This window comes from Symsagittifera roscoffensis, chromosome 9 (genome assembly GCF_963678635.1).
Source record: "Symsagittifera roscoffensis chromosome 9, txSymRosc1.1, whole genome shotgun sequence".
NCBI classification, from domain to species: Eukaryota; Metazoa; Xenacoelomorpha; order Acoela; family Convolutidae; genus Symsagittifera; species Symsagittifera roscoffensis.
Genome location: NC_087070.1, coordinates 44,816,980 through 44,843,948, shown reverse-complemented (window position 1 = coordinate 44,843,948; position 26,969 = coordinate 44,816,980). Strand labels below are relative to the sequence as shown.

General features: G+C 37.5%; 1 protein-coding gene across 5 annotated transcripts in view; it reads right to left on the bottom strand.

Annotated features, from left to right (window-relative positions):
• Positions 1 to 26,698, bottom strand: part of LOC134853867 (gamma-tubulin complex component 6-like) — a 34,924-nt gene extending 8,226 nt beyond the window's left edge. For 2 of the 5 annotated variants that reach the window (XM_063869815.1, XM_063869814.1), the window contains exons 1-17: positions 26,559 to 26,698; positions 25,653 to 25,822; positions 21,167 to 21,365; positions 21,020 to 21,035; positions 20,815 to 20,940; positions 19,871 to 20,022; positions 19,376 to 19,550; positions 17,982 to 18,120; positions 16,320 to 16,499; positions 15,687 to 16,033; positions 15,134 to 15,283; positions 3,587 to 3,668; positions 3,002 to 3,206; positions 2,419 to 2,596; positions 1,201 to 1,867; positions 718 to 1,030; positions 170 to 495 (exon numbers count right to left, since the gene is read on the bottom strand). In XM_063869815.1, the coding sequence (XP_063725885.1) occupies positions 170 to 495; positions 718 to 1,030; positions 1,201 to 1,867; positions 2,419 to 2,596; positions 3,002 to 3,206; positions 3,587 to 3,668; positions 15,134 to 15,283; positions 15,687 to 16,033; positions 16,320 to 16,499; positions 17,982 to 18,120; positions 19,376 to 19,550; positions 19,871 to 20,022; positions 20,815 to 20,940; positions 21,020 to 21,035; positions 21,167 to 21,365; positions 25,653 to 25,822; positions 26,559 to 26,674 (3,541 nt within the window). In that variant the 5' untranslated portion in view covers positions 26,675 to 26,698. The remainder of the gene's footprint in view (positions 1 to 169; positions 496 to 717; positions 1,031 to 1,200; positions 1,868 to 2,418; positions 2,597 to 3,001; positions 3,207 to 3,586; positions 3,669 to 15,133; positions 15,284 to 15,686; positions 16,034 to 16,319; positions 16,500 to 17,981; positions 18,121 to 19,375; positions 19,551 to 19,870; positions 20,023 to 20,814; positions 20,941 to 21,019; positions 21,036 to 21,166; positions 21,366 to 25,652; positions 25,823 to 26,558) is intronic. The other 3 variants (XM_063869816.1, XM_063869817.1, XM_063869818.1) reach the window with 3 other exon arrangements.
• Positions 26,699 to 26,969: the final 271 nt, after the last annotated feature.

The window sequence follows — 26,969 nt, the reverse complement described above, 5'->3', positions numbered from 1 at the left end:
CTCATACTGACAAATCTGGCAACAAACAAAAAATTAACAGCAATACTGAAAATTGAAAATATGATTAATTTATATGTGCGGGGGAGGGGGAGAGAATTGAAAAGAAGTCAGAGACAGAGGGGTTGATTTTTTTCGGAACATTAATAGGCGAATCGATCAATTAACTCACGATATGGATCTAAAAACTCAGTGGATGGCCTCAGACGAACCCCCAAACGCTCAAACAGCAAATCCTTCTTGTCCCACAGGCATCTCTCCACTGCGAAGTTAACAGAGCGCAGGAAGGGAGTCAAACTGATAGCTACATCCTCCCCCACTGGTTTGTGAAACCAATTATCGGATGAAGAATCGACAAGTGGGAACAACTTTGAACACAGGGCGTGAGCGAACTCCGGGTCAGCCAGAAGCAGAGACCTCCTCAGTGCCTCGAAGTGTAGCTTCAATTTGTAGTCCTCGAGAAACAAACGTCGAGCACACTTATTTGCGAGGGATAACCTAATTAACAAAAATATACCAATGCTCGATGAAATAATCTATCGAAGTTAAATCAGTTGCTCATCAAATGAAATCTCTGGCGGACCAAGAAATTGTGTTCTCAGATTTTAGAGTTCATATTTATTGAATTTAACAGATCAAAATAGGCCAAAATTGCGGTTAGACAGTTCATCCGCAAAACACTTGAGATATTTTTAATCACGGAGAAGTTTTTAATCTTACTGTCGGCGAAGGGGCTGCACTAAGAGTCTCTGCATCAGAACTGGAAGCGGAATCAACATTTGTTCACTACTCTTCCCATGGTCAATATGAGAATTCACGTTTAGACCCACAATCATTTTCAGATGGTCTATTTCTTTCTCTTCTGAAGTCAGTTCAGAATGCATGTGTGCGGTGACCACCCGATGAGCGATGTCCGAGAGGGGTTCATCAGATAACTCCGGGTACTCCTTGATGTATGACTGAGAAGGTTCCCATTCTAGCGTCGGCAGCAGAGAGAGCTCAAATACTTTTTCAGGAATTGCATTTTCATCTGCTGAAATGCAAATCAACATGTCAAACTTAACAAAATTTTTGGCAAAACTTAATATTCTTGGCAACTTTAAAGTTCAAACATACAAGAAATTTAGATAAAATATAGCAGCTCGCAACATTCTTTAACTTGCAAATTGTAACAAAAAATTAACGGTAATAAAGGTTCCTTACCTTTCATTTGATTTTTAATCGATTTCGTCAATGCACTTCGTTCATCTTCAGGCCACGACAACATATCTTTCGAATCCGCATTTTGTGCAATGCCCACACGTATTAAAGGCTTATACGTTCCTTCATCACTTGTCACGCCAATAACTTTTTTTCTATTTTCCTCAGCGTCGTGTACATTTGACTGTTTTTGAGTCCAAAGAGACGGTGAAGTGACTTCAGAAAGTGTCTTTGGGTCCAGTACGGATTCATTTAATTCTTGATCACTGTCTGATTTCATTTCGCTTTCATTGTCTTGAGTCAATTGAGCCCCATTTTTGGATGACAATATGTCTAATGCTTGGCTTTCTTGATTTTGTGGGCTATTTTGTTCTTCAGTTCTCTCCCCTGTCATTTGCTTCCGCGATGAAATTTCCGTAGATATTTGTGAATCCTCACTTGTATGTCTTCCAGAAAAGGATGAGCTCTGGACACCGTTATCACTTAATTGTTCAATCTCTTTTTCGATCGCTTCTCTCATTGCTGGTTTAATTTCATCATTTTTTCCTTGATTCTTGTCTTCATTTTGAAGAGTGACTAACTTGTCTTCAGTCTTGTTTCCAATCGAGCTCACGTCTTGCAGGTCATTGGTCGAAACTTTTTCCGTCTTTGACGTATTTGCCCAATCGTCCTTCGAAAATGGAAGAAATTCGTTTGAAATATAATATATACGAAGGACGGATAACATGTACGAAAAAATGCTTGCGACAAAACAACTTTTGCATGAAACGTAACGGCAACAAGAAATATGCATGAGACGTATTTAGTTTAACAAGTCGGTTTTGTTTTCAAAAACTAAAAAGACGAACAACCCTTATTCTTCTTCTTCCTATATCACAGCTATTAGTTTATTTGCTAAATGCGGATCTGGAGTTTTGGTAAGAGAATGCAGTAAAATCAACCTAATTTAAAAGGACGACGAAATTGATTTCAATGGGCTCCTGGGAAACAAAAATTTTCAGTTGCGCTTTCTCCACTGCGCAGAAGTTTATATCCTATAAATTCCTATATATAGCTTGAGCAATCTAGGCAATAAAGGTTCGCGCGGCAACACCTTCGTACTGAACAGACATAAAAATAAAATCTTCGCGGCTATTTAGAAATTCGAACTATGTCCATTTAAAACGGTTTGTCTATATATCAACCATACATATCAACAAGTGTAAATACAAGTTTTAACACCTGTACTTGAAAAGTTGAGTGTAGATCGGTAACTCCTTCCAGAGGATCGTGCTTCATCAATTCCCATGATTCTCGTCGTTTTTCATCCAGTTGGTGTCTTTTTATTCTCCAGAGGGCCCTCTGTTCTCGCTTGGTAGCTTCCGCCGACAACTCTTCGTAGTATGCTATCAGTTCTGCTCTAAAACAAGAAACAACGCCAACATACAGTTGAAAAAGATTCAATGAACGCAAGCAAACAGAAAATAAATACCGAATTGTTTTAGCATCATTATATGTTTTCTTTTTGGCAACCAAAAAAACTTCAACATGTTTAGTTGTAGGAAAAGCTCGCACACTCGCTCATACAATCAACACAGCAGCAAATTTTACTTAAATAATCAATCATAATAAACTTAATTTCGAAATAACTATTGATGTTAATATCAATAATTCATTCGGTCATCCAGCAGCCGCTTGAGAGACGTCATAGATCGCTAGACTTGTCTCGTGACAACTTCGGGCAATTGATTTCGAATTTAAGTGTTAGTTTATTAGAGAAGTGCATACAACACAGAACAAACAATAACAAGCGAAAAAAACTAACCTAGCCTGCTGTTCAATCTGCTGCATGCGTTGCAACTCCTCCTCGTCCCTCGCGACTCCCAGTCGCATCCTCTCTCTGTCTCTCTCCCTCTCCTCTCGCTCCAGTTCTGTCTTCCGAGCCAGACTAGCCTCCATCTCATCCCGTAGTTGCAACAACTCAGTCGCTCTTCTAATCCGAGTAGATTCAGACTGCTCTAATAGACGTTCTAAAGACAATAAGACAGGTTTTTCTTTTTAAAATTTTCTTTTCAAAAACATCTTTTCAAAACTTATTTAAAAAATCTTTTAAAATTTTCTTTTCAGGAAATAGAACTACCAAATGAATCAAATCTTTTATAGTTTTGAATATGTTATGATCCCATTATTTTCAAAGATGTTTTCCAATACTGAAGCAGTCAGATATAGATGCCCACTGTTTGCTTCAACTTATTCATTGAACACATATTACAGTAACTAATTACAGAATGATATCAAAGTACTTTGATAAAAAAAACCAATCTAAATAGAAATAACAAGCTGATTTTCAAAATTCTCTTCCAATGTCCTTTGGGTTTTCTATTCAAGAGACGAGGTGAGGAATGCTTACTGGCGAGGTCCTCGAACTCTTTAGTAGCTGCTCTTCTCAATTCAGCTTGGATCCTCTGTTTGGCTTCCGTTTCTTCTGCCTCCTGAAACGCGAAACATCTTTATGAAAGATACTTCCTGTCGCAAGTGTAACACAAAGGCGAAGCTGCGCTTCGCAGACACTTGCAAGAACACGATCAAAAATCAGCTCTATTAAGTGACATAAGAAAAAAGAGAAATAATCCTCGAAATCTTAAAATCCCCAAAAACTAGCCACCAATAACGCAGCTACAAATGCTAATAAATTGCCAATTCGATGCAGCAAAAGTAGCACCAAATACAAAAAGATACAATTTTGCATGTAATAAATCTCAAATCATAAAGCCACATAATGTATAAAATATGCATTTCAAAAAATTGCGAGATTTATTGAGTTAGAAAATTTCCGAAATCGAGATTTTATTATTGTGATGTTGTTTGAAACAAATAGCTTTCTTCGGTTCACTTGATGATTTTAAAAAGCACCAAATGTGTGAACTTTAACTATTCGAATGTCAAATCACATTATATTGCCAAAACGAAGCAAAACATAATGTTACTTTAAGTCACAACAAAAACATTCTGCCGCCAGCACTGCTAGGGCCCTTTACCGAACTACACACACCAGTAAATAACTTTTGGTTTTTGTAAATGTGTGTCAACCTCAAGTTAAATGCAAAAAGGGAAAATACAGAACAAAATTATCATTATTAATTGTAATAGCCCTTAGACTTGTTAAAGTCGTAAGTTTGGAAATTCAAAAGGTTGTTAATAAGTTTTATTATAGGCAAACTGTTAGGCATCAAATCGAAATCTTACAGCACTCTTTTATTTCAGATCCCATCGGACATAAGAGATCGCAAGGTCAAGACAGCAGGTCCCCAAACAGAAAGAAGAATTGATAGCACTTACATAAACTCAAACTGGTGTCTATCTAGAAGAATTGATAGCACTTACATAAACTCAAAACTGGTCCCTATATCATTCGGGCAACCACAAATAAATTTTAGCGTAGATAAAATTTATCAACTTTATGTTACTGTATTGTATTGTATAAATGTACTAGTTAAGTTTTTAGTTTTTGTTGAGTTTTCTCACCCGCCAAACCTCTCTTAAGGTTACCTTTCTCCTTTTCTCGTCTTGTCGATTCCATCATTTATGTTCTACCTTTCTCCTTTTCTCGTCTTGTCGATTCCATCATTTATGTTCATAACCCCCCCCCCCCCCCCCCCATTTTGTCAACTCCGCGTCTCTGCCGTGTTGATTTTCGCGTCGCCGTTTCGTGCTGATTTTTATTGCGTTTTCCACCGACGGGTCGTGGTGAGTTCACACTAACCGACGGTACATCCTGTCCTTCGTTCGCCGCACCTAGGGTTGGTTCCCTTCGTCCGATTTCCCACTCACTATCGTATTCGTCGTCTTCGCTCTCGTCCGCCGAGTATTCCACTATACGCTGTTTTGTTGCTCGGTCCTTCTCCGCTTTTCGTTTATATTTATTCGAATCGCTTGGGGCCGGTGTACTGGTCACGTTTCTACTCGGTCCAGGGGTGCACTCCTCGCTTTTATTCCCAATTAGGCTTTCTTCAGCCGCCGATCTAAAAGACACACCACTCCGCCTTAGTAACGACCCTTTTTTCATTTGCACCGTATGTTTAGTCATTTTGTCAATTTTTAATGGCAAACGTTTATACCTCCTTGGGTCCTTTGGATCCGTCTTCCCGGTCCTCTGATACACCGTCGTTGAACTTGCTTTATGCCTTTTCAGCCATGTTGCGGTCTTGGGTGGGCCTAGTTCCTTGGGGTCCACAACTTCCGGAGCCTTAGGATCCGCTACCTCGTCATCGTCCAAAATGATTGGAGCTTTCCTATTTTGAGGGGCGAACACTAAGTCACTTCTCTTCTCCCAATCTAGGGTAAGTTCAACTTCTGGGAGGTTTCCCGCCTTGTCTAAACAAGATAACTTTTGATTAACGACAATGTTCCAATTTAGGTTTTTTAATGACGGCTTTTTCGTTAAGTTTCGCAGTGCCGTATTAGCTTCTCGACCATGGTATGCTTCGAACGGCGTTAGTTTAGTTTTAGAATGTGGCACGAAACGTAATGCACTAAGCGCACGGGAGATCATCTCCCCAAACTTGTAGTTTTTATTTTCCTGGAGATAAGTCAACACGTAATTTTTTATCGACCCAATAGTCCGTTCAACCATTCCTGTTGCGCGATGGTCCCTAACCGGAGATTTAATAAGTTCAATACCTTCGTAGTTACAGAAGTTTTGAATTTCGTTAGAGAAAAACCCCGTGGCTTGATCCATGTGCAATTTCCTTGGGTGTCCATGAGTATTTATGTACTTCCTTAGGAATTTCAATACACTTTTTGATTTGTTGCTTGAACAAACATACGCCGACGGCCAATGCGAGAAAGTATCTACTGCTACAAGTACATATTTTTTTCGACCCCTAACATAGTTTACTGGACCCCAGAAGTCTAATTGGACCAAATCATTTGGTTCCTTAGGATTATACGTTTCCCCCATGTCATTTTTGGGAATGTCTGGTTTAAGGTTTTTACCTGCTTCTAAACAACTTTAGCAGTATTTGGCTGTGGCCGCGATATTTCGGTGCATAAGGGGAATCCACACGTCCTTTGCCGCCGCGAACATCTTATCCCTCCCATGATGGTTATAATGGAGACGATTTAGAATTGCCGATGATAGGTCCTTCGGTATTGCTAACCGGCCGTCCATCCACAGGCAATTCTCCCTTCCTGCGAAATCGTTGTAATGCTGGGCGTAGTATTGTCCTAATCTTGTAAAATTCTCCTTTGCTCGTGGGTTCCTGTCTCTGATGTTGTCTCGGATGGTCTTCATAATTGGGTCTTTTTCAATGTTTGCTTCGATTAATTTTAAATTCATAACTTCCGGGTGTTCAATTTTCTTCACGATTTTACTATCCGACGGCACTATGGAATAGATCCATTTTTCATTTTGTACAAGTGGGTACGATAAACCGGGGAATTGATGTGGAAAAGATATAATTGTATTCAGTTTTTAGAATTAGTTTGTTTGGTATCAAGTTTTTCAGGTGGTATCATTTCAATATCGGAAACCGAGCTAACGCTGGGAGGTTGACTTAGGCGGTTTAACACAACATTTAGATTAACATTTCCCGAATTAGTTGATGTGTTGACTATTGCCGAAGTTGGAGGATCATTCTTTTCTGGCGAATTACTCATGTTATTTCTCTCGGATTTGCTACTGTATTTTTTCAAAGTAACTGGCTTTTCACTATAATCTTTACTACTGTAAATTTTCAAAGTAGGTGTCTTTTCACTGTAATCTTGTAAGATGGATGGTTCGCACTTATAATTTTCCGACACCGAAGGTTTGTACGTGTAATTTGTTGAAATGGAAGGGTTTCGAGGGTATTGAATCGGGGGTGTTTGCAAGGGTTTCGAGGGTGTTTGCAACTGTAATTTAAGCAATGAGAACAAAGTCTGAATCTCGTTCTTCGGTATTTGCATATTTCCTCCGGTATGCAAATATCTCGACGCTGATTGGTTAACCGTCGGTTGCATGTAAACACGCCCTCTATTGAGCGTTTGTGCTCACGGTGAATATTTGCATAATCGTCTTTTCTTACATTCTCATTGGATGAAACTGCTTTCGTTGTGTCGAAAAATGACTTTACGCCCCCTACCGTCGGTTTTCGCTGAATGTTGTTCACTTCTTGACCCCTAGGCTTCATTTTATCCTTGGGCTTCAACGCCGCGTTTATCATTCTTATCTTTGCTACTGTAAAATTTTCATCGTAATGGCTTGTCTCGGGTGCCTCTGCGGACGGAAACCGAGACAGATAGTCAGCCATCCCCATTTTTGACCCTTGTCGATGTTCAACCTTAAAGTCGTATGGCACCAGGCGATCATACCAACGAGTTAACCGACTGAAAAATGTTTTATTTCCTTTTGGTGACGAATTCAACAATGTAAGTAGCGCTTTATGATCAGATATCACTGTGAAATACCGACCGTATATATAATTCCGAAAATGTTCCGTGGCCCACACTACCGCGAGTAATTCCAATTCGTTTGTGGAGTATTTTTTCTCAGCCGGATTAAGGTAACGAGATGCAAACGAAATCGGATGCCATCCGGATGCGCCATACTGTTCTAAAACGGCCCCTAGGCCATCGTGGCTAGCGTCACAAATGATTCTAGTTTCACGGTGAATGTCGAAATGTCGTAATTCGACGATATTTTTCACAAGCGATTTTAATTGTTGGAACGCATTTTCGCACACGGGTGTCCAGACAAAATCATTATTTTGGCTCAGTAGTGGCCTTAACGGTGCGCTTAACTCGGCAAGTTTGGGTAAAAATTTGTGTAAGCTATGTAACGAACCCATCAAGGATTTCAACTGCTTTCGAGATTTTGGGGTTTTCAAGTCTTCTATAGCTTGTGTTTTTCTTACTAAGGGCGTTATACCACTTTCCCCAATTCGAAATCCAATCCATTCGCACTCAGTTTTCGCAAATTCGCAATTTTAACGCGACATTGGAGACGTCCAGCTTTTTCAATATCTTTTCCACTAACGCAATGTGTTCGATTTTAGTTCCTTTTGAAGCAATTAAGATATCATCAATAAACGCGTTAGCCTGGGGGAACTCCTTAAGTAAATTATCTATTACCTTCTGGAATTCCGCCGGCATTGACGTAAGTCCGTTTTTAAAACGATAACTCCCCGTGGATTTTCCGCCGACTAGTGAGAAATTGCATTGCTCGCTTGTTTTTTGTTCTAATGCGACTTGTCCGTACGCATATGTGAAATCCAATGTTGTAAAGTATACATTCCCCGATTTTTTCTCCGCAATAATCTGACTTACTCCGTCAATTAATTCGTCAATATTCGACATTTGGTACTTATTTTTGTGTACCTGTTTATTCAATTCTCTTGATTCTAGTGCTAATTTTATGCTTCCGTCCTTTTTTACTGTAATGACGATAAGAGAGACGAAATACTTATCTGAGCACTCTTGTAATTTTATGATATGTCCTTCATTTATCAGCCGATGAATCTCTTTATCCACCTTTTCTTGTAGAGTGATTGGCACCCTACGCCTTTTTTGTTGTATGGCCTTCAAATTTTCAAAAAATTCAGCTCTTACTTTCGCATTCCGGATCTTCCCTATCCTAGTAAATAAATTTGGGTACAACTTACAGAAGTATGTTTGCAATTCGTCGTATTCCTCCTCCTCTTGACTGGTCCCTTCCCCTGTGATTCCCATCACTTTCTTCCTTTGAACTACCTCGAGACCCAGGGTGCCCATCATGTCGCGCCCAAGGATTGATTGATGATTTCCGGATATTACTGACACCCACGCTGGTGCTGTCCAGCCATTTAGCGACATCATCACTGTTACCTTCCCTAGTATGTTTATTCAGTTGTTGTTGTAATCCAGAAATTCCTCCTTTGACGGTTGTAGTTGAATACTTGCTTTTCCTAACGTTGATTTTAGGTCGTTTATGCTGAAGATAGTCACTGGAGATCCACTATCTATCCACAACCACATCTTCTTACCTGACACCTCTACTTGAACGCGGGCCCCAGGGATCTTTAATTCAGTCTCATTTTTCTTCCTTTTTATCGACATTACCATGTAGTCATCCGATCCCGACGTCATGGACTCGTTTTCCTCACACCCCTGCTGATTCACCCACGATACTGGGTCTTCATTCAATTCGTTTACGTTCTGCGTACTTTGATGATGCTCATTTTCCTCCCTGACCAATCCAACTCGTCCAAGTCCTCTCCATTGGTTAGTACCCCTTCTAATTCCTCAGCATGTTCGTTCAAAATGTCCCAGTTTTCGGCATGAGTTACATGTTGCTCCTTTTGCAGGACAGCTCGCGATGTGATCCAGGGTAAAGTTTGGCGCGTCTCAATTGTAGCACCTACGGTTATTTCCGCCTCCCCCACTACTACTTGATCCTTGGGTATATCCTCCACGTCCCGCACATCCTCGGCCTCGAAAAAAATCTTTGTCCCCTTCTTATATTATTTACTGGTTCCTGTTTTATTGAAATTGCCGGAGCTGATGAAGCTGGTTTTCCCGTATATGATTTGTATGCGCGCTCACCACGTTCATATGATAAGGCGATCCGGTAAACTTCCTCCGGTAACTTAGTTGATCGTGACAATTCTCGTTGGCAGTCCGATTCCCGCATATTCATAATGAAAATATCACGAACGTTTTCGGCCGCGTTTGCAAAATCACATCTTCCTGCTAGGGCACTTAGCTCCGCATGAAATTTTTCGAAAGTTTCGTTCTCACGTTGTTTTCGTCCGTAGAATAGTCCCCGCTCATGAGTTACATTCCTCTCACGTTGGAAAACATTTTGCATCTCATCCAGGACCCGTGGGTACCGTTCCGTTTTAATGTTAACCGTCGGTTTCCGTGCTTTAAATATGCGTTGCGCCTCATCCCCGATACAAAGATACAAGTTAGACTTTAACTTCTTTTCCGAATCGATACGGTTTTTTCCATTGACTTCTTCAGGCAACGCCGTGATAGCCGCCGCATTTAGAGTACTCGCAAAATAGAAATCATCGGGATCAATGTCGTATTTTGCTATCATCCCCCAGTGAAATTTAATTATCCACTCCTCCCAATATACTGGAGGTTCCGGCGTTCGTGTTTCCCAAAATGCTACTATATTTAATGGATTTTTCCCCCCTCCTTTTTTCTCTGCTGGCTGCGCCATGTTAAAGTCGTAAGTTTGGAAATTCAAAAGGTTGTTAATAAGTTTTATTATAGGCAAACTGTTAGGCATCAAATCGAAATCTTACTGCACTCTTTTATTTCAGATCCCATCGGACATTAGAGATCGCAAGGTCAAGACAGCAGGTCCCCAGACAGAAAGAAGAATTGATAGCACTTACATAAACTCAAACTGGTGTCTATCTAGAAGAATTGATAGCACTTACATAAACTCAAAACTGGTCCCTATATCAGACTGAACCTTTGTTTATCTTTTGATTTATACATACATGATCTACAACAAACCTAGCAAACGGAAATTTGAAAAAAAAACATCAATTAACAAAGAAACCAAAAAAACTTTAAATATAAATATATCTCTTCGAAGCTCTTTCGATTCTTAAAAAATGAAACTGTCAAAAATTTATTCAAAAACTGAATCAAAAAATTATTTGATTCAGCCGGGAAATATGTTATTTGAAATCCCCTTCCTTCAGGATCTAAAAAACATTCACGTTTTTTTCCTGCCTGAGTTTTATGAGCTTGGTCGTCCTAATCTACTAAAAAAACAGACTGAATAAATAAGTGTCTTGACTGCGTTCATTTAAAAACAATCATTTTAGTTTACCGTTTAAGGGCAATCTCTAACGTTGAAAAAAAACAAAGTACATGTTGCGTGTTCGCTGTGCTGCCTGGTGTTCATTTTCTTAATTATTCTACTTTCAGTCCGAAGAAATTGATTACTTTATTTACTTTAACTTTATCTTGTATATAGCTCATCCAGCAGTTAATTTTTTTATACTCTTCCCACATCTTAAAACAATAATCACTTTAATGGCGAGACACAAAGGCGAGGCTGCATTTCGCCAACAAGCAAAAAACGCCAAGAAATAGCTTTTTAAGGGTAAAACGTTTGAGAAAGTGATAAGTTTTGAAAAATATGCGCCCCCTACGGAATTTCAACCTCAGTCCTCATTTTCCAGTTGACCGCACTACACAATTGTACTACTCATGCTTATCGAAACCACAGACAAGTAAGAAATCGACATAAAGGAGCTTAAGCATCAAAACAAAATTTAGAATGGAATAAATTGAATAAAATGAACAAAAATAGCCATACTAGCTTTGCATGTAATAAACTGGGAAAAAAATAAATCCAAATTGTGTATAAATTATGCCTTTCCACAACTTCGCGAAAAATTACAAGAAGACGAAAATTTTTCGTTCCAATTGAGCTTTTCCAACTAAACACAACATGTTTCAAACAACTTCATATACACAGAGGCGAAATCGCACTTCGCATACAAGCAAAAATATGACCAATAACGCTACTGGGAAAAGCTGAATGAGTAAAACTTTGAGTCAACGAAATTTCTTAAGTGATGCACGCCAATTATGAGTCTAAATAATTGCTAATTGGCGCAAGGAAATTATGACGCATTAGCAGTACCAGTCAATTTGAAAAAAATTACCAACTAACATGCCTCAATTTATAGAGCGGACGCATTTTAACTAGTATACCAAAAAGTTAATTAAAACATCCGACCCTGTCCAGTTTAGAACCCTCTTATTTTGTTGCGGGTCTCCTTCCCTACCTCTACGGTAGATATCCATGATATGCTGAAGCTAAAGTGCTATTTGTAATATAATAGTCTGTGTTATGACACTTAGCATTGACTACTTAATAGCTGGTTATTGATCAAAATGAACACTCTCAAAATGAACACAATTTGTCGCAACAATAATTGCAACTCAGGTTGGAAAAAAGGGAGTTCATACTATCACACAAGCTTTGTTGTGTAATAATTTCCAAAATAAGTATGGACTTTTTCTTTGTCAAAAAAAAACGGATCCAACTTTAAAACTAAACTGATTCATGTTCAAAAGAAAAAACATTGATTTATATTAAGCGTGAAATAAAAAATCCATCACATGTTACAATGACTTACAGTCGGTTGCTAAAAATCTGAAGAATATAATCACCTACCTCCAGACAAAAATTCGGTTAAAAATTGTCGGCAAACAATAATTCAGAGTTGAAGGAAGAATTAGAAGTTTGAAGAAATAGCATGAAGGGGAGTTCTGAAATTTTTATGCCTCCAAAGGACAAGAAAATAAGGGAAAGCATGAGTCGAAGATGCTTAATCTAACCAAACGTTCCAAAAATAACTGCAACGTGAAAAGTGCAAGTACCTGGTGCAAAAGCAAACAAGCTAAAGCTTTTGTTACAACCCAATTCCTTTGACTTTATGTAATGAGTTTGATCGACCTCTGAATTTGAGGACAACCAACAAATTTGAAAGCTGGAATTGGGAAGACAGGCGTCAGTGGTGACAAAAAATCCAGTTTTTTGAACGGTTGTCCAAAAATTGGAAGAACAATAACAACACTCTCGACTCATTATAGGACGTATTTGACGATGAGAAGCCAATATGCAAAAAAAAGAGAAATATCGGTACCTCAATGAGAAAACTTCCCGTTTCAAAAGTTCATGTTTAGATGGAATTTACTCTTTGAAAAACTATTGAGTGTGTGTCGACTGTTTGTTGTAATTTTAGCAATTAACTTTTGTATAAACTATTTTTTGTTAGTTTTTCGGCTTGAAGTCCCGTCGGCGTGAATTCCCTTCGACTTAAAATCCCTTCAGCTTGTTGTCATAGAACTGTTTTTATTTTTGTACTGTTGTATCAAAAAGTATCGAATAATTAGCTTCTTCGGTTTATTTGATGATTGTGTTAACTTTTTAATAGTCAAATGCTATTATATAACCAATTCAGCCTTCTGCTAAGAAGTGCCACCAATAGTAAAGAAAGAAAGAAAGAATTTATTTCTCTAGTCAGCATTAAATACAACATTGAATATATTTATAATTTAAGTTAAATGATGCGACTTAGAGAGGATAGACAACGGGACCTAAAGGTCCTCCAGGGTCTACCCTTAAGTTGTTCAAACATAAAGATTTAACACTAATATTTAATGAAAAAAAAAAAAAAAAAAAAACGAAATTTGAAAAAAAAAAAAAAAAAAAAAAAAGTTTTGAAGTAGGTTTTCTTCCGTAAGTTAAGATTTTTTGTTGGCGTTACTGAAAGAGCCCATCAACTTTAACTTAAGACAACCAGGTTCACGGTCGCAGGTGAGTTTTAAAATAATTTTTAAGAAAAATAATTTTTTTCTTTTTTCTCTTCTTTTCCCCTTCTCCTTTCCTTTTCTTCTTTTTTTTTTTTTTTTACTAAGTGTTTAATATTTTTCGAAAAATCGTAAAAATGGCCATATCTCCTGAACTACAAGGATTTAGAGCTTCATATTTTAGCACGAGAATCGGAAGCTAGAGCAGTTGCCTGGTAGCATTTAACCAACGATAATCATTTTAAAGAAAAAAGGAAAAAGGGAAAAAGTACTACAAATCGTAGATAAGTTTTGTTAGTTCGTCGTTTTGCAACAAAAATGTATTTTTGAAATTATGGTAAAACACTTTTACTTTTGTCTCAGAAAAACTTTTAATATTTTCAGGAATTATATTTTGCAGTCTCAATAAGTTAAAAAGCTTGCAAGCACGATATCGGATAGAAAAACGTTCAAATCTTTTCTTGCAAAGAGGTTCTAATAGTAAATTGTATTTTGAGTTTCTTGTTTGTCTCTGCCGATTATTAAAAACAAACAAATTGTTAAGGAAACTCTCTGAATGAAAGGAATTAATTGAGCGCAGAACAAATTTGAGCAATTCGTATACATGCAATTCGAAAACCGATAGAAAATTGTATTTAAGAAAAATGTCATTACAGGAGTACATTTTCTTTCGAAAGAACATAAATTTAATTATTTTCTTTTGTAAAAGAAATAAACACTCCAGTGAACTTCGACTGCAGCAACCGTAAATCAGAATTCCGTATTGTATTATAGGAACAACATTACTTCTGTAGTATTCTAGTAATTGTGAAAGCGGCACGTAATGCCTCAGTTTTGATATAATACCACATTGTTTACCGAGTCTCATTTTAACATTATTAATATGAGTTTGATAAGATAACTTACAATCTATATAAATTCCTAGATATTTGCATACGGGTTTTAGTATAATGTTAGAAGAATTAAGCTTGAAGCGATAATTGGAAGCACTTTTTATATTCATTTGATTTGTTTTATCACTATTAACTATTAACTTGTTGGCGAGAAGCCAACGATCCAGCTTGCCAATATCTTCTCTAATTTGAGTTATTTGGCAACCAATTGCCGTCAGGTTGGTGTCATCTGCAAACAGTGTTACTTCAACTGATTTGCATGCTGATGGAAGGTCATTTACGTAAATTAGGAAAAGCAAAGGTCCCAGTATCGAGCCTTGAGGAACACCGCATGTTATTTTCTTCCAATCAGAGAATTGTCCATTTACTAAAACTCGTTGAGTCCGTTCAAATAAGTAGGTCTGAAACCACCGGTTACAATTTCCTCTTATACCATAAGATTCCAGTTTATTTAGTAGTATTTGATGATCGAGAGTATCAAAGGCTTTCCTAAGATCCAAGAAAAAACTATAAATTTCATTTGTATGACTTCTCATTCTTAGATTTTCTGTCAATTCAGCTGTCAGATTTTCTGTCAAAGTAGCACCAATATTAGTAGCCGTGTAGTATCACACTATGTTTCGCTTGTGATGAACCATATTATTAATGGGGAACAATAGATGCAGAGTTAGGTATACGACCACGTGACAATTTTCATTTCCTGAATAAGATTTATCACGCAATATTATACGGAGGTGGGAGAAAAATCTTGAACTCGCCTGTTCTTCTCTGGTTAGTGTCTCTGCTTCAACTAGTGAGTCCAGCTGCGAGCAGTACATTTCTGCCTCTCGTTCTAAACTCCCAACCTCACTCGGGTCAAAGGTCACGGTCAATCGGGGTGATGAAAGATAGTTGGACACCATGTAGTGCTAAAACATGGAAACTGTTTGATTCTTTTTGGCCATTTGGTTACCTGTTTGTTCTAATTAGTTACTAAAAAAATGAAATGCAGCGTATTACCAATATCTTATAGCAGTATATAAAACTATCAAGCAAAAAAGTTTTCGCAAACTTTTGATAACAGCTTACATGTCTTTGGCAATTGAACCATCCATATTTAAGAAACATTATTATTAAATCTTACGCCATAATCGCTTCAACTAATCAACAACTGGATATAACCTCCTTGATAATTCGATATGCAAGCTTCAAAGACATCAAACTTAACGGAAATAGAAATAATAGTATGAACCAAATTCAAACTTTTCCTTAAAAAAACAGCAGGACTTGAATAGTTCAAAATCACTTCGTTTATTAGCATTGCTAACGTACGTAAGGCTGACAAGCTTTAATCATCATAATCGTCTTTCCACATGTGAAAACGTCGTCAATGTGACCTCTTAAAAACATTGGCACGTTTGATCTTCTCTCGTCAGTGTTCAATGTTATGGCCTTCGTCCAAAAACTGCGATTCCTGCATGACAAAAACTCGACATTTCCTGTGATGAAAAACTCCTCGATAGTTGAATGGTCTTGCGGTAAGCCATGATAAATCCAGTGCTGAATAAGGTCCATATAAGGCTGAGAGCATGCCTTGAAAAGGTGAGTCATCAATTTATAAAACGGCGAGCCAGTCGATTCCAAACATTTCTGGTAGAGATACGAGAGCACTTGGTCACCTGTAACAAAAATCAGGGGACTCGAAATCGTTTACACGAATGATTAAGCAATCAGTAACTTATGACTGTCACGAGAATTACACTTTTAAGCGTGTCGTTCCAACAGTCAAAGCAAAGCCATAAGTTTTGAAAATCGTGAAGCTTTCTCAACAGAATTTAAATTACTATAAATCGTGAAAGCATTTAGCCTCATCTAACTGAAATACTTTCTCGTGTTGAAAAACAGCCAGCGTGTAAAATGTGAATTATTGATATTAAAATGATTTTTTAGCGGTAACAACCTTACCTTGAGAGCAGCCCGATATAATGCCCATTAGAAAGGTCGCCAGTCGCCGAATACTTTTCGTACACGAGTCCAACTTGAGCATATTTAGGGAGCCTCTCCGATCGAACAATTCAACTACTAGACCATGTATTATCCTGAGCAGCTTCTGTATTTGGGAAGCAAGACAAGAAATGAAGAGACCTGTAAATCATTGGTGGAATCCTCAGAATTATTCTCAAATTTAGCTAGAGCTAAGACCTTAAAGCTTTCTTCAATATGTCGCCATTGAATTTTCAAAAACCCGAACACAGCCAACATACAGCTGGAAAAGTGCTTTTGAACACAAGGGCATAGCAAAAAAAAACTGGCTGGTTTTTGCAAAAAAAAACTTCGGCTTTCTAATTTCCGAAAAAAAACATACCCTTGAAGCTCTTCGAAGCTCATAACAGATACTTTTTGTGACTAAATTAACCGTATTTGAGAAAACTGAATCCAAAGTTATTTTTTATTCCGATAGAAAAATTGACACAGGCGAAGCATTGCTTCGCAAACACTAGCGGGAACACGATAAAAGGCAGCTCTAGAAAAACCAATGAGAAAATATAGAAATATGCCTGGAATTAGGAAAAAATCGGCAAGGTCTAGGATTCGATCTGCGAAATACTGCAATCAAGAGATATTGAGATTCACGTTAACCGCTCAGCTACGCACGCTTAACCACCGACAAACATAAGTCACGAAAAAAGCAGGTAAATACGCTGATAAACTGCCAATGCGATTCAGCAAAATTGGAACCAAGTACAAATAGACACAATTTGGCATGTGATAATTTGGAATATAAAAAACTGAATGCATCCACACTAACTTTGCATGCAACAAATCGCAAAGCATAAATGCACCTTGAGTATAAATTATGCATTTCAAAAAATTGCGAGATACATTGAGTTAGAAAATTTCGGAAATCAAGTTTTTATTGAGCTATGTTGTTTGAACAAATAGCTTTTTTTCCGTTCATTTGATGAAATAAAATGCATCAACGGTATTGACTTATAACTATTCAAATTTCAAAGCACATGCTATCAAAAAGCTGCAAGGTGCCCCAAAAGTGGCACCAATATTTGCGACTTAGGTTTAAAAAACAAAAACAAAGTTCTTAATAATACACTAAGCTGACGCTAGTGTAAATATCCATATCTATTACTGAAACAAGAAATCAGTCACCTTTACACTTTTGCTATCGGAAACGGATCTGAATGAAAAATTAAAGCTTAGGCATATTCGACAGTCATAATAAAATAAGCAACTGGACAACAAATTTGATCTATTTTGCTCTTTTCCGAACTTGTGAAGTTTTTGATGCCAAAAAAGCGCTAAAAAACTCAAAAGACTAACTTGTCTCGATTAAAATTAAATTTTTACGCTTTAAACTAAGCTATTCTAAGCCTGTACGCTCGCTTTATTTGCTCGAAATAAGAATAAAAATCAAAAAAATTGAAGCTGTTTTTCTCGATACTGGGAAATTTTCTAAACGTCGTTCGAATCACGACTAAAAGGGCTTCAATATGATATATCACTCAACTCTCTTATGATTATTTGTGGTAGCTGATTTTGCGTGGACAACACCAAAACACACCCGAAAACAAAGTGCCTCAACAACACTCAAATGATCGGAAAAAAGCATACCTTTTGAGTGTTGACAGAAGAAAGATAGTCTCTCGAAGCAGGTGCCACAGGTGGCGAATTCTCTCAGCACTTCCTGGAGAGTGGCTGGGGTTAGAGTGGACACCTTCACATTGCTCCTCACTGAATACTCCATGTCTGACTAAAGCAACGAAACAAAACTAGCTGTTCTGACCAGTTCAGGAAGTGAGAAAGAACTATGGAGTAGCTTGTATTTTTCCCCCAGTTTCTACTACTTCGAAGAAAGCTCGTAGGATTTGGGTGGTATCATATTGAAGCCCTTTCAACAATGATCGAAACTCAATTTTGAACTCTTCATTTGATTCTTCTGCAATATTACCATGATTAACATATTAGAATCTCTCATTTCGCAGATTTTTACACCATTAAATTTCACTTTACAGGGAAAAAATTAACTGAAATTTAAGAAATGGGATTTTTTTAGGTTTCTTCACTTCCGTCTTAGTAGTCAGAACATTCTGTTCTGCTGGCACAGCACCCGGCCATCCTTAATTTTTTCCATAACCTCAGCAGCGGGTTCCTACCCACAGGCAAACAGTTAGGATACTGATGATGCACTCTACGAAAATTTGTTTAAAAATGCTACTTCTTTTTTCCCTCTCATACAAAGAATCTTTAAAAATCTTAAGAAAAAATTTTTTTCGCAAGGGTTCTGACTACAAAAAAGAATATCAAGTTCCCATTTAGTTTCACTCACTATGTGGAATAAGAAGGTGGATGATAGCACTGCCACTAGCACGTTCAGACAGTGTACAATGAGAAAGAATTTCAAGTTCCCATTTAGTTTCACTCACTATGTGGAATAAGAAGGTGGATGATGGCACTGCCACTAGCACGTTCAGACAGTGTACAATGAGAAAGAATTTCAAGTTCCCATTTAGTTTCACTCACTATGTGGAATAAGAAGGTGGATGATGGCACTGCCACTAGCACGTTCAGACAGTGTACAATGAGAAAGAATTTCAAGTTCCCATTTAGTTTCACTCACTATGTGGAATAAGAAGGTGGATGATAGCACTGCCACTAGCACGTTCAGACAGTGTACAATGAGAAAGAATTTCAAGTTCCCATTTAGTTTCACTCACTATGTGGAATAAGAAGGTGGATGATGGCACTGCCACTAGCACGTTCAGACAGTGTACAATGAGAAAGAATTTCAAGTTCCCATTTAGTTTCACTCACTATGTGGAATAAGAAGGTGGATGATGGCACTGCCACTAGCACGTTCAGACAGTGTACAATGAGAAAGAATTTCAAGTTCCCATTTAGTTTCACTCACTATGTGGAATAAGAAGGTGGATGATGGCACTGCCACTAGCACGTTCAGACAGTGTACAATGAGAAAGAATTTCAAGTTCCCATTTAGTTTCACTCACTATGTGGAATAAGAAGGTGGATGATGGCACTGCCACTAGCACGTTCAGACAGTGCACAATGAGAATGTCTTCAGGCACTGACACGTAGTCTACACTCCTGAATCTCACTCCGTCCAGACACTTCAATAAACATGAGTTGTCCGAGGCAAAACTCAACTCGGAAGTCGGTTCCAACCTAGAACAAAGCAGACACTTGCAAATGGTCGTTATTTCCAGAAACTAGATTGTAAACATTTACATGATTATATTCCGATACCTAGCGCGTGAAATTCCGTACGTCGTTTTCGACAAAAAGGCGATTCGAAGTGCTTACAAAAAGCGTTCAAAAAAGGCTTTGAAAAACTTATTTGAAAAAGTATGCAAAATAACTGAATGTTACGAAACCTTTCTAGCAGACATTGATTCAACATTGAGCAAGAACTAAGGGCTACTTAGTACAAGAACTAATATTGATGCTTATGTTAGGTGGGGGAAAAGAAAAAGAGCCGAACTAACTGTCCAAATTGATCCCAAGTAGATCTTAGTTTGGGGGCTCCGAAGTCAACTCCGTGCCACTGACTAACCCAATGAGAACCATCAGAAGTACAATCAGCATCAGAAGAAACTAATTGAAGATCATCTTTGTCACCACAAAAACCCTCATCCAACTGAAACACAGCATCGCAGAGTACAATTGTCTTCTTAAGTTCATTCACCGTTTTTAATTTAGAAAATCTACAACATTTTAATTTCGTAGCAGTGTTGCATTGTGTAACTATATCTATTGGGTTTAAACTAAAAGCAATAATTTAATTTATTTTTAACAAAATAACTTATAATGAGTACTTAAAATAATAGGATATAATTAGATTTTTTAAACTTAGAAAAACTATATTTTTGGCTGTTTAATCTTAAAGCGCTCAATAAATTACCGAACATCAATTGAGAATGCTATTGGTTGATAGTTGGAAGTAATATTGGATGATAGTCTCTTATCATAAAATAATTTTGCATCATATGCAGATCTTAGATTTTATCGACGGAAGCGGAGCGGATTTTCCTAAATGTAAAAATTGTTCATCAGGGGGGGGGGGGGGATTCGAGTTTGGCTAACAAAACAAAATCATTTTACCGGAAAAGTTTGACAGTTAATACCAATTTTTGTGAAAACAGGTCATTTCCCTTTTTCATGTAGTTTTTGACAGGCTTTGATCACAAACTCGCGGCTTACGGAGCACGTTGTGCTCAAACTATACTATTGGAACCAAATAGGCTTTTAGGTTATTCAATCCGAAATCGGTTGTTCAATTGAATCGAAGGAGGAATCTTTTGGGTGATGCTTGATAAGAGACTATCAACCAATATTACTTTCAACCATCAACCAACAGCATTCTCAATTGATGTTCGGAAACACACCAAGGACCAACGAAGTGAATCCATTCCTAGAGGCTTGACCTTACCTCTTGAAGGTCTATCCCCGGGTTCATAGACTCCGACTGCAGAGGTGCTCTAGTTCTAGTGTAAATGTCACACCGCTTCGTCTTGTCAGCTTCTATGAAGAATCTTTCAAGTGAGCTGCTCGATTTCTGCATCAACGCAATAAAGTAAGAAAAAAATAAACAGTGGACTCGAATATGAGAGACGGCAGAAGTTCTGATAACTTACGCTGCATTCCACGAGCCTAAACAAAAATGACTCTCTGTACGTACTTTACAAGCAAACTAATTAAAAGAGTCAAGTCCACTAAAAATTACAGTTTTGAAATTATCGAAAAACCTGACAAACTACTTCGCCGAAAAAAAAACTGCTTACGTTTCAATTTTTGTGATATTTCTTTCCCATCCTCGACTATAACTGAAGAATCTCTCCAACTGCATGTCAGATTTGGCCGATTTGGATACAATTGAGAGGGCAAGGCAATGTTGCGGATCAAATCTTCCCATTTTTCCTGAGCTGTTCTGGAGACAACTGAGAAACATCATGTATGATCGAATCGTATCCGCGTCCAAACCTAAAACATGGATATCAACACCTTGCCTGTATTGTTTTTCGATACTTCAAAATAAGACCCTATTTATCTACGCGCAAAAGGAGCAAAAAATTCGAGCTGTTCGGCTCATTGAACGCTGCATTGTCCCTTATTTAGATCTGAATGTTTCTTTTGGTTATTTTTCAGGGCTAGGAAATGTACCTTCGCAGAAACACAGTGGGTCTCGAACAACTGACCTTAGGAATGATACAAACTGTGGCCGTTTACTCATCACGACCCTCCTACAATTCAGTTTTAAAAAAAAAAACGTTTTAAAGTATCGGTGATCGCCTTATTTCAGTTCAATTGAACTTTCAAATTTCTCTTTCAACTTATTTCGATCCCTGCATTACAAGGAGATTGATGGAAATATAATAAGTATTTGTAAATAATTAGCCGCAATATAAAGAGGGGATTCTTTAGAAGGCTCATTTAATGGGAAAGGGGGTTCCCTCATGCCAGAAGGACCGAATGCGCGATTTTTTTTTCAGCCAATCAGAGCTCAGTATTAAAAAATTCGAAAGAAATTAGATATAAATTCAGTCAGTTTTGGACAGTTCGAAAGGTTTGAAACTTTTCGCGCATTCGGTCCTACGCGCATGAGAATAGTCCCCTTCAGTAGCAGTTGAAATGATTGTGAAGTAAATCTGCGGTGTTTAATTTTACTTTATACATAAAACTTCAGAAACGACCGACAAACGTCAAAAAGGAGCTTTGAAAACTCAAAAAACGAAACTATATCTGAAAAGAACTTGGCACAAGGCGAGATCGACCCTACCACCTGTAAATTTATAGGCAACGAATTTGCCACTGCATCACTTGCCTGGCTTTGTAAAAAATGTGAAGAGAAGACTTTCACTTCCTTTTTCGAGTTTCTACGCTTTGTCGGTTTAAAGATAAAATGCAGAAAATTTCTCCAGCAATTCGGACTCAGGAATTACCAGGTATGACAAAATTCTTAACGGAATTATCTTAAAGCTATGGGAACGTTCTTGATGAAATTCTCCGATTGATTGGAAATTAAAGTGAGAATCCAATGATTATGAACGCGTTTGTAGTTGCCGTCAACGGAAGAAAAAGGCTTGGACTCAGCAGAAGACTCGGACCGAAAGAAAAAAGATTCCGAGTCTTCTGCTGAAATTAGTTTGCCGATGAAACCGTAACTACGAGGACAACTGCAAACTTCTTCGAGCGCTGATCGATCTCGGCAAGATTCACGACTAAAAACACCGCTAAGAGGACCTGAGATCAAAAAAGTTACTTGAGTATTTCTACCTCGTTGCACGTTTTGGCTACCCAACCAGACGAGCAGAGTTCAAATCCCTGATGTCTTTGAAATTGAACTAAATGGCTCGAGCTCTCAATTAAACGCAATTTTCTAACATAAAGTCGAAGCTTTGCTTCGCCAACACTAGCCATAGCACGACAGAGACGCTCTAGAAAGTGCAATAAGAAAAAATAGAAATAAGCCTCAAATTAGCAAAAACTCGGCTAGGTCAAGGAATCGATCTGCGGCCTACTGCAGTCAAGGGAATTTGAGTCTCACGCACTATCCACTCAGCCACGCAATCTTAAGAACAGACAAGCACTAGTCACGAATAAAGCAGCTACATATGCTAATAAATTGCCAATGCCATTCAGCAAAAGTGGCACCAATTACAAAATGACACAATTTTGCTAGTATTATTTTGGAACATAAAAAACTGCAGGCATCCACACTAATTTTGCATGTAACATATCGGAGAGCATAAAGCCACATTATGTATAAATTATGCATTTCAAAAAATTGCCAGATATATTGAGTTAGAAAACTTCTGAAATCGAGTTTTTATGATTGTTATGTTGCTTGAAACAAAAAGCTTTTTTCGGTTCATTTGATGAATTAAAAATGCATCAACGGTGTTAACTTATTACTATTAGAATGGCAAAGCACATGCTATCAAAAAGCTGTAAAGATGCCCCAAAAGTGGCACCAATACTTCCGACTTAGGTTAGAAAAAAGGTTCTAAATATTACACTAAGCTGATGCTAGTGTAAAAATGTCATGGATACCACAGATCTGAAAGCATGGAGCTGAATGAGAACATCTCTGAAGCTGGACAGACATAACATTCGATAATCGATGATTTAATATTATCGAGTTGAAAATGAAATCGGATACTTGTGTTAAGTATAGTTCGAAAACTGTCAACGACGCGCTGATTTGATTCATGGCATATGTAGACGAAGTCATTCTTGCTTCAGCTACTGCAGATATCGGACATATCAAAGACTGATTTTGCGGCATTTGATTGGATTCGCAATTAAACTTGAAAAACTGTTTTAACTTACTTATTGGCTGTAACTTTAGTTCTACTGGGTTACTTGAAAGAATGTTTTCGACGGTATTACAAACAAGCAAAAGACTAAGATTCGGTGTCCGAAGGATCTGCTCGCAAAACTACAGCATGAATTTTCAACCACCAAAAGTCTGAAAGATATGTAAACGAAAAGCTTTCAGAGTCTGACTTAAGCCAGGTGAACATGCCTTAGATTCGACAACTGTGATCATCATCACGCACCCGTTCACTGTTTTTCTTCGAGACGAATAAACAAAACATCAAACACCTGCGTAGATACGAATGGGAGGGTGAATATAACACAGATGCGAAGCTGCAAAGTCACAAACACAAGCGGGAAAGTGGCAAAAGGGAGCTTCAAAATGCGCAAGAGCCCAAATATTGTCGCTTAACACACATTCCGTCGCTTTCACAAAGTTTGCTTGAATAAATTGGATTGTAAAAAACCAAATTGCGTATAAATTATGTTTTTGAAACATCTCGCTAAAAACATAGATTTAGCAAATGTTTGAAATAAAATCATTATTATTATTATACTGTTCTATGGATCAAATCACATTTTTGGTTCATTTAATGATTTAACACATTGTCGAAGCTTCGCTTCGCAAATACTAGCGAGAAAACGACAACAAGCAGCCCTATATTATGCAATTAGAAATAGAGACAACCGAAGACTTGAAAAGAGTAATGAACGCAATGTACACATTTTTTGATAACATTAACCCAAATTGAGAAAACTGGATCAACAGATAAAGTTTTTATTACGCTGGAAATCTTAAAATTAAATTCCACTTTCGAAACTACAAATAGTTCACGTTTTTTCGCGCCATTTCCACGTTCGTATTTGGAGAGCGCCATTTACGTCCCTTTCAGCAGATAAATTTCAATTGAACTCAAAAAGTGCATATAAACCTCAGTGCATTCAGAAATGCAGCAATATATATGAATGCACATCTGTAGTTATTAGAGACTTTTAAGACTTTTCCGGAAAAAAAAATCAGCAAGACCTATATAAGAGTATTCACTAGGTTCATTACTCTTAAAAAGTAAAATAAGCCTCGAATTAGCAGAAAAATACGCGTTATTTGCGAGTAAGGTTAGAAAAAAAGAGGATTCGCACTAATACATTTCGCTGCTTGCTAGTGTAAAAAGCATCAAGTATGTTAACTTATTAGCAATCAAATATCAAATCACATGCTATTATTTTCCAATGCTGCAAAAATGTCACCAAATAGCACTAAAATTTTCGGCTTCAGCGGGAAAAAAAGCTGCTTTGCAGTTTAACACTACGCTTCGCTGGTGCAATAAATGGCATAAATATAAGTCCAAAAATCGATTTAAATCACATTTTTAAAAATCGGAGATGGAAAAAATGCATTCCATTTTAGAATAGCTTGAGTCAAGTTGAAGAGAACCGTCGAAATACTTAAATGAATGTGAACAAATTTCGAAACTATCCTGAAAACCACAAGATCTAAATCATAGAAAACGGGTCTTATGCACAAAATCAAAATCTTTAAATAATTAGCTGAAATTTATGCGGTAGAATTTTATTGGCTAATACTAGCCAATCATATTGAAGCAACCTGTTCATGCATTTCAATCAACTTTTACGGCAGCAGAAAAAATGCCAAGTTTACCGCAACCGCAAAATATTTTCTTGTTTTTTATGAAACTTTGCCCAAACCAGAAAAATTCACGAAACTGGCTTCAACGGAAAAAAAGTTTTATCTTTTGCTTTGGCCAATAACTATCTGCTCCAAAATTTAATTGAAATGCCGGACCATAATGGCATTTGGTTGGCTAATTAAACAATCGGATTAAACCATATTGACTTCAGATCAAGATAAAAACACTTATTTTGTGCCGTTTCGTGCATAAGACCCTAGAAAACTTTCTTTGTTCATCAACTATTTCTTTAGAATCTGACCTGAGATCTTATTCAGCTGGCTCAAATAATCTACCAAAAGGGACGAAAACAACTGCCGCTCTGGTTTCTCACATCGCATCACACATTCAAAGACAATCTCACTGGCCGTGACCACTTTCTTCTGCCTCCGTTTGAACTTCAGTAACTTCTCAAAACTTTTCTTCTTCAATCTAAAATTGGATACTAACAAGATTGCAAATAATCGTTAATTCGCATGCTTCATAATAACCAGAAAATTTTTGAACATATTTGAATTTGGTCACGAAAAATTTTATGCCCAAAAATAACGCATCAGGATTCTGGATTATAGCATCCTTTCATCGCTCCTGAGAAAAAATCAAATTTTGAGAAAAAAGCATTCTGATTTTTTGAATCAAATAGAAACAAATGTATTCACAAAAAAAACACCAAATCGCCAATTTCGAACAACACATGCTATGAAAAGCTAATGCATAAGGCGACCATTCGTCGAAAGCGACAACTGGTAGTATTTACAAAGATCAACGATTCCTAACAAACTTCGGAAAGTAGCGACCAATTGCTCCGCTGCGCTTACATTCAGTGCGAAAAGATTTGTGTTCGTGAATCAGTGTTTGCCGCTCAATATACTGCTACGCATACTCGCCTGGTCCGAAGTATCACCTAACGCGAGTTGTTACATGTCGCTTTAGACGAGTTGTAGCTTCACGGCTAAAAAGCTATGCAGCAAAAGTTGCACCAATTTGTTGAGCACTTACTTATGCGAATTGAGATGGAAAAAAATGAACTCGTTCTGCTACACGAGCATTTGCTGGTGTAAATTAACGAATATACAAAAGCTCTGTAATACACGGGACGCAAAACAGCGAATTTACTTGAAAGCGGAAACAAATTTCCAAATTACGATTATTGAGGGTGAAATTTTACCTGGTTTTGAACAGTTCATTTAGTTCAGTCCCAATATGTTCTCGGTCTAGCGAAACATTCTGGAGTATCAAATCGGACAAATCACTGCTTAAACTCAGAACTGAAAGCTCAGTCATTCTACTAATTGCGTTAAATCATAGTTATCTGAAAATTGAAGTCTTCGGTAAGTCAAAAATTTCATTAGGTCATTCGACAATAAAGAGCTAGTCGAACATATCAGGAGAGGCATTAGCTATAATTTTTCAAAAAAATGATTTGAATTGCCTCTAGCAAATAACCAGACAAAAATAATGTACGCATCATGGCATTAAAAATTTTTTGTTTGTAAAAAGTTTGATTGTAAAAAAATATCAGATTTTCCAAGCGTTATATAAGCTATATAGTAAAAACATTTTGTGCGCATCATTATGA